The sequence below is a fragment of the Rhinopithecus bieti genome, unplaced genomic scaffold (genome assembly GCF_001698545.2).
Source record: "Rhinopithecus bieti isolate Rb0 unplaced genomic scaffold, ASM169854v2 scaffold_7888, whole genome shotgun sequence".
Classification (NCBI taxonomy): domain Eukaryota; kingdom Metazoa; phylum Chordata; class Mammalia; order Primates; family Cercopithecidae; genus Rhinopithecus; species Rhinopithecus bieti.
The window spans coordinates 1,625,195-1,633,012 of NW_016805944.1; the positions used below are offsets into that span (position 1 = coordinate 1,625,195).

The 7,818-nt window shown below is 54.5% G+C and overlaps 1 protein-coding gene across 1 annotated transcript in view; it reads left to right on the top strand.

Annotated features, from left to right (window-relative positions):
• The first annotated feature begins 665 nt into the window (after window positions 1-665).
• ERCC1 (ERCC excision repair 1, endonuclease non-catalytic subunit) overlaps window positions 666-7,818 on the top strand; it is a 17,306-nt gene continuing 10,153 nt past the window's right edge. Inside the window, exons 1-6 of the mRNA XM_017874277.1 lie at window positions 666-1,227; window positions 1,634-1,745; window positions 3,636-3,851; window positions 4,650-4,753; window positions 5,830-5,929; window positions 6,546-6,578. Of these exons, the coding sequence (XP_017729766.1) occupies window positions 1,004-1,227; window positions 1,634-1,745; window positions 3,636-3,851; window positions 4,650-4,753; window positions 5,830-5,929; window positions 6,546-6,578 (789 nt within the window). The 5' untranslated portion in view covers window positions 666-1,003. The remainder of the gene's footprint in view (window positions 1,228-1,633; window positions 1,746-3,635; window positions 3,852-4,649; window positions 4,754-5,829; window positions 5,930-6,545; window positions 6,579-7,818) is intronic.

Here is a 7,818-nt window from a genome sequence, read left to right on the forward strand (position 1 = left end):
GAGAATCGCTTGAACCCGGGAGGTGGAGGTTGCAGTGAACTGAGATCGCACCATTGCACTCCAGCCTGGGTAATAAGAGCGAAACTCTGTCTCAAAAAAAAAAAAAAGAATTTATCACTATGACCCTGGGTCATGGCAGGGCTCTTAACACACCAAAAGCAAAAGTCAGAACGGAACAGATTGATAAATAGTTGTACATAAACACAAATAACTTCTGTGCCAAAAATAACTAAAGTTAAAACCCAAAGTAGAAACTAGGAGGAAATGTTTGCGATATAGGTAACTAAGGATTAGAATCAGAATCCATAAAGTACCCCTAGAAATTAATAGTAATAAAAAAGCCATACAACCCATTTAAAAAATGGACAAGGAATATGAGCAAGCAATTCACAGAAGACAAAATTTATAAGACCAATACATTCACAAAAACCGTTCCATTTCCTTAGTAATCAGAGAGCTGCAAGTTAGAACAGTCTGGCACTATCCTTTCAGGAAGTGACTAATACTAACTCATCAGCCAGGCCCCTGCTCAGATGTCCCTTCCTCCAGGAAGCCCTTCCGGACTCGGCGGCTGAGTCAGGCGCTCCCTCTGACCCCCACCCCACGGCTCTCCCGGGATCTCCCATCCCAGACCTGCCCATTCTAAGTCATCACTGTTTGGGAACGTGTCTGTGTCCCTTACTGAACCGTAAGCTCCGGGAGGACAACACGGGGCTGTCGTTGGTCACTGCTGTTTCACCAGCACGGACTCGCACAGGACCGGGAACAGAGGAAGCGCGTGGGGGGAATAGGTGTGGAATAAATGAATGAATGGGGAAACTGAGGCCAAGTCAATGTCTGAGTTGGGATTCAAACTTAAGCCTCTCCGTACTGAGAGGAGGGACCAAGTTGGATCTCCTGCGATCTCTTCTCCACTAAGCCCTGCCAGGATTCCCGGCACACAGAAGCGCTCAGTATGGGCTTTGGAACTGAACAATTTGGGAGCCAGATCCTCTGAGGCCACATGTCTCTCCTCCCACGAACTCCGCGGTCCTCCAGGACCATAGAGAGTTGCATAGAGATCGCCCTGCTCTATGCGCTACTCTCCTGGGGAGCGGGGCCAGAGAGGCCGGAAGTGCGGCGAGCCCTGGGCAGCGCTGGCCGTGCTGGCGGTGGACTGCCTCAGTCCCTCTCCAATCTTTCCCTTGAGGCTCCAAGACCAGCAACTGAGCTCGCGGCTCTGAAACCGTGAGGCCGGGACCAGAGGGGCGGGAGGCGGAGACTGCAGGTGGAGATTGGCAACCGCGGAAGCCAATCATTGCCGAGTCTGAGAGATGGACAAGGCCAGGCGTGGGGAGGGCGTCCAGATGTAGCCCCGGGGGCTGGGCGAACGGAAGTCGGGGACGGTGGGGCGGAGCCAATAGAATCCAGTGGGGGCGAGGGGCGGAGCGATGGGACTTGTAAGGGGCGGGGCGAGCAGAAGGTGGAGGTCAAAGGGGCGGGGCGTTATAGAGCCTCGGGCCCTTGGTGTTTGGGACCTGACCATATGGGGCTCTGGGAGTTTTGTGGGGGACAGCTATGAGTAGCGGTTCCTGCTGGGGTATGAGAATGTAGACGCCGATGGCTCACTCGCTCCTGGCACCTTCCCTTTCAGGTTCCAGATGGACCCTGGGAAGGACAAAGAGGGGGTGCCCCAGCCCTCAGGGCCTCCAGCAAGGAAGAAATTTGTGATACCCCTCGACGAGGATGAGATTCCTCCTGGAGTGGTAGGACAAGGAGATGCGGGGCCCCTGGGAGGCTGGGGGGTGTTAGGAGGAGGAAGAGAATAGGATGGGGCCTGTGGGACCAGGGTGTGGGTTAGTGGATTTGGGGGCCACGGACAACTTGGGGAAACAGTCCTTGGTCCTCCACAGGTCCCAGTTTCCCCATCTGTGAAATGGATGATTGGTTCTAAGAGAGGGCTGAGGCAGAGGCCAGACACTGGCATTCAGCAGATAACCCCTGATGTGTTTTACGAGGCCAGCACCCTGATTTTTCAAGACATGAATTTATAGCTCATGTTTAAGAATTGCCAGGTTTTGCAATCTTAAAATCTATACTTTAGACATATTTTGGTAAATGGAAGGACCTGGTAACATTGAAATCTCCTTCCCAAGGGAAAACAATCGATTGGTGATTAACATTGGTTAGGAAGAAAAGGAAAGTGAGCTAAGGATATAGGGCGCGATGGGGAAGAGGACCTTCCTACTTTATTTAATTTATTTATTATTTTGAGACAGAGTCTGGCTCTGTCACCCAGGCTGGAGTGCACTGGCACCATCTCGGCTCACTGCAGCCTCCGCCTCCCGGATTCAAGCGATTCTCCTGCCTCAGCCTCCCGAGTAACTGGGATTACAGGAGCATGCCACCATATCCGGCTAATTTTTGTAGTTTTAATAGAGACAGAATTTCACCATGTTGGTCAGGCTGGTCTTGAACCTCAAGTGATCTGTCCATCTCGGCCTCCCAAGTGCTGAGATTACAGGCATGAGCCACCATGCCTGGCCCCTTCCTACTTTAGATAGGAAGTTCAAGGGAGGGCCTCTCTGAGGAGGTGACATCTTGGTAGAGACGTGAAAGAGGTGAGGGAATGAGCCACAGAGACATCTGGGGTAGAGGGAACAGCCAGTGCCAAAGCCCTGAGGTCAGAGAGAGCCCGCCACATTCAAGGGCAGCACGAAGTCCAGTGGGGCAGTAGTTGAGAAAGCAAGGGAGAAGTGGTAGAAGGTGTAGTCTCTAAGGCAAGGATCAGGGACAGATCTAGAGCCTTGTGGGTGATGGTGACAGCTTTGACTTTCACTCTGAGGCAGGAGCCACCCACTAGCTCTGAGCAGAGGAAGGACATAAAGATTTAGTGTAGGGGACAGACTTCCAGGGGGTGAGAGTGTGGGCAAGGAGCTGGTGAGGAAGGGACTTCAGTGGTCCAAGGGTGAGACGCTGCTGGCTGGGACCAGAGTGGAGGCTGAGGAGTGGGGCAGAAGTGCCTGGATTCAGATTTTGAGCTCTCAGCTTTCTGGAAGGGACATTAGAGGAAGGAGGATGGGCAGCCCTAAAGAGGGGAGAGGGGTCAAGTGCTGTGGCTCACACCTGTAATCCCAACACTTTGGGAGGCCGAGGCAGGCGGATCACCTGAGGTTAGGAGTTCGAGATCAGCCTGGACAACATGTTGAAACCCTGTCTCTACTAAAAATACAAAAATTAGCCAGCGTGGTGGTACGCGCCTGTAGTCCCAGCTATTCGGGAGGCTGAGACAGGAGAATCGCTTGAACCTGGGAGGCGGAGGTTGCAGTGAGCTGAGATCATGCCACTGCACTCCAGCCTGGGTGACAGAGCAAGACTCCATCTCAAAAAAAAAAGAAAATTAGCTGGGCGTGGTGGCGGGCACCTGGAATCCCAGCTACTCGGGAAGCTGAGGCAGGATAATTGCTTGAACCCGGGAGGTGGAGGTTGCAGTGAGCCAAGATTGTGCCACTGCACTCCAGCCTGGGTGACAGAATGAGACTCTGTCTCAAAAAAAAAAAAAAAAAAAGAAAAGAAAGGGGAGAGGAACTCACAGGGCCTCAGATGTCCCCTGCTCACCCCAACCGGTCCCCTGCAAACTCCCTTTCTCCCCACAGGCCAAGCCCTTATTCAAATCCACACAGAGCCTTCCCACTGTGGACACCTCGGCCCAGGCGGCCCCTCAGACCTACGCTGAATATGCCATCTCACAGCCTCTGGGAGGGGCTGGGGCCACGTGCCCCACAGGGTCAGAGCCCCTGGCAGGAGAGACCCCCAACCAGGCCCTGAAACCCGGGGCAAAATCCAACAGCATCATTGTGAGCCCTCGGCAGGTGAGGAGGGAGACGGAGAAGAGGAGCCTTGAGGTTTTCAGTGGGAAACGCTGTTCTAGGGATGACTCCAGTGGAAGGAGGTCTGAGTTCCAGCCACTTTGTTCTCATCATTCATTTATTCATTCATTCAACGGCAGTGTGTGGGTTGAGAGTGCCCCAGCTCTTGCTGGGGCTTTGGCTGTGTTGGTGCAGCTCTGTTTCCTGACCCCAGGTTTGTTAATTTACTTAAAATGTACTGAATGAGGCCAGGTGCGGTGGTTCACACCTGTAATCCCAGCACTGTGGGAGGCTGAGGCAGGCGGATCACCTGAGGTCAAGAGTTTGAGACCAGCCTGGCCAACATGGTGAAACCTCGTCTCTACTAAAAATACAAAAATTAGCCGGGCGTAGGGGCAGGAGGTGTTCAGGGCCACATGACTCGCAGACTGGGGCTGGGGGAGAGGGTTGAGCTGGAGACAGACCCGGGGACCCTTTAGGAAAGGCCTGGTGCCAGTGGAAGTGGAGGGGAGGAACCTGGATCAGAGGACCAGGGACTGTCCAGGGTTGGGAGGAGGAGAGAGAAGCTGGAAAAGACCCAGGCACAGGTGGGAGGAGGGAGGAGGTGTGGGAAGAGGTGGGAGGAGGGAGGAGGTGTGGGAAGAGGTGGGAGGAGGGAGGAGGTGTGGGAAGAGGTGGGAGGAGGGAGGAGGTGTGGGAAGAGGTGGGAGGAGGGAGGAGGTGCGAGAAGAGGTAGAGGAGGGCCCTGTGGTTGCCAAGGGTCATCCCTATTGATGGCTTCTGCCCTTCCTCCCTCCCCAGAGGGGCAATCCCGTACTGAAGTTCGTGCGCAACGTGCCCTGGGAATTTGGCGATGTAATCCCCGACTATGTGCTGGGCCAGAGCACCTGTGCCCTGTTCCTCAGGTGAGCTCTGCGGTGCCACCCCAGCCTTCAGGAAGGACACCCCACTGGCCTGGGAGGGTCATGTCCCAGTGTTCTGGACCGTTCTATGGGCATGGTCCTGCAGGCTCTGGGCCTTGGTGGGACCCTGTGTTGGAGGAAGGGGGTCTTGGCCTAGAGGTGCCCAGTACAACAACAGCTGGGGCCCAGACTCCTGGGTCTGAGGAAGGAGGGGCTGGGGGGGGCCAGACTCCTAGGTCTGAGCGAGGAGGGGCTGGGGGCTTGGACTCCTGGGTCTGAGTGAGGAGGGGCTGGGGGCCTGGACTCCTGGGTCTGAGGGAGGAGGAGATGGGGACTGGACTCCTGGGTCTCAGGGAGGAGGGGCTGGGGGCCTGGACTCCTGGGTCTGAGGGAGGAAGGCATGGGGGCCAGACTCCTGGGTCTGAGGGAGGAGGGCCTGAGGGCCAGACTCCTGGATCTGAGGGAGGAGGGACTGGGTCACTCATGTCCCCGACATCTTTGACTGGAGTTGAGGAGAGGCAGGATTTCTCCCATCTCCACCCTAAACAACTTCCTCCCCCAACCCAGGGGCTCCTCTGCAGACAGGGCCAGACAGAGGAAGTGAAACCTGTGAGTTCCTGTGCTCCCCGCAGGCTGTGAGAGCTGCAGACTGCTGGGCAGCGCCAGTCCTAGTTCCCTGGGTCGTGAAGCCCTCACCATAGCCCTCCGAGGCCAGAGCAGATGGGCTGGCGGTGGGCCCTGCTTCCCACTGTGAGCCATGCAACGTCCCCGCGCTCACACTCTCCAGGGCCCCTGGCACCTGTTCTCCCCTTGAAGCCCAAGTCTCTTCCCCTCTTCATGAAGAAGCCACGGGTCTGGGCTTCTGGGTAACCACAGCCATGTGGCCCTGGCTGCCAATCCCCGCAGAGCATCTTCTTGGAAGAGAGACCTGTGGCAAGTGACTTACTCTCTGTGGGCCTCAGGACCCCTCTGTCCCCTGTGCCGCACTCTGAGCCCTTAGTATTCCAGTGAGAGGGCAGAAGGGCTTTGGGGGTCTCGAACAGACAGACTTCTCAACTCCTACTCCCTGCCCCCCCCAGCCTCCGCTACCACAACCTGCACCCGGACTACATCCATGGGCGGCTGCAGAGCCTGGGGAAGAACTTCGCCCTGCGGGTCCTGCTCATCCAGGTGGATGTGGTAAGCAGGGGTCGCTCCCCAGCTGGCCTCACTGGCCCCATCTCGGAAATGGGGAGTGCTGGGCCTCGAGGTTGTGCAGCGTACTGTTGAATCCCTTCCAAGAGGAAATGCAGCTAAAACCTCAGTGAGGAAGGTTTTTCACATCCGAGATTGACATGGGTCACCAAGACACTGTGTTGGCAAGGAGAGGGGAGGGCAAAATTATCCATTTCCTCTTTCCCCACATCCCCTTCAATTAGTCCCAGATCTCTGCCCCCTAAATATCTCTTTTGTGTGTGTGGTTTTTGTTTGTTTATTTGTTTGAGATGGAGTTTCGCTCTTGTTGCCCAGGCTGGAGTGCAATGACTCGATCTCGGCTCACTGCAACCTTAGCCTCCGGGGTTCAAGCGATTCTCCTGCCTCAGCCTCCTGAGTAGCTGGGATTATAGGCATGCACCACCACACCTGGCTGATTTTTGTATTTTTAGTAGAGACTGGTTTTCACCATGTTGGCCAGGCTGGTCTTGAACTCCTGACCTGAGGTGATCCACCCGCCTTAGCCTCCCAAAGTGCCAGGATTATAGGCATGAGCCACCACGCCCGTTCATATCTCTCTCTCTCTCTCTCTTTTTTTAAGATGGAGTCTCCTCTGTCTCCCAGGCTGGAGTGCAATGGCGAGATCTTGGCTCACTGCAACCTCCGCCTCCTGGGTTGAAATAATTCTCCTGCCTCAGCCTCCTGAGCAACTGGGATTACAGGCACACTACACCATGCCTGGCTTATTTATTTATTTATTTGTTGTTTTGAGACAGAGTCTCGCTCTTTTGCCCATGCTGGAGTGTAATGGTGCAATCTTGGCTCACTGCAACCTCCGCCTCCTGGGTTCAGGTGATTCTCCTGACTCAGCCTCTCAAGTAGCTGGGATTACAGGCACGTATCACCATGACTGGCTAATTTTTTGTTTTTTTAGTAGAGATGGGGTTTGACCATGCTGGCCAGGCTGGGCTCGATCTCCTGACCTCATGATCCACTCGCCTCAGCCTCCCAAAGTGCTGGGATTACAGACGTGAGCCACCGCGCCCAGCCAATTTTTGTAGTTTTAGTAGAGACGGGTTTCACCATGTTGGCCAGGCTGGTCTGAAACTCCTGACCTCAAGTGATCTGCCCACCTCAGCCTCCCAAACTGTTGGGATTCCAGGTGTGAGCCACCACGCCCAGCTTATCTCTTTGTTTGTTTGTTTGTTTGTTTTGACACAGGGTCTTTCTCTGTTGCCCAGGCTGGAGTGCAGTGGCCCAATCATAGGCCAGTGCGGCCTTGACCTCCTGGGCTCAAGTGATCCTCCCACCTCAGCCTCCTAAGTAGCTGGGACTATAGGTGCACACCACCATATTTTTTTGTATTTTGTAGAGATGGGGTCTTCACTCTGTTGCCTAGACTAGTCTCGAACTCTTGGCCTCAAGTGATCCTCCTGCCTCAGCCTCTCAAAGAGCTAGGATTACAGGCATGAGCCACTGCACCCAACCCAGTGGAAAAGGATTGCTTGAGGCCAGGAGTTGGAGACCAGACTGGGTAACACAGCAAGACCCTGTATCTAAAAATCTTTTAAAAATCACCCACTGGGGGTGGCTCACGCCTGTAATCCCAGCACTTTGGGATTACCTGAGATCAGAAGTTCAAGACCAGCCTGGCCAACATGGTGAAACCCCATCTCTACTAAAAATACAAAATTCAGCTGAGCGTGGTGGCGTGCGCCTGTAATCCCAGCTACATGGGAGGCTGAAGCAGAACTGCTTGAACCCGGCAGGCAGAGGTTGTAGTGAGTCAAGATCATGTCACTGCACTCCAGCCTGGGCAACAGAACAAGACTCTGTCTCAAAAAAAAAAAAAAAAAAAAAATAAAAAAATATAA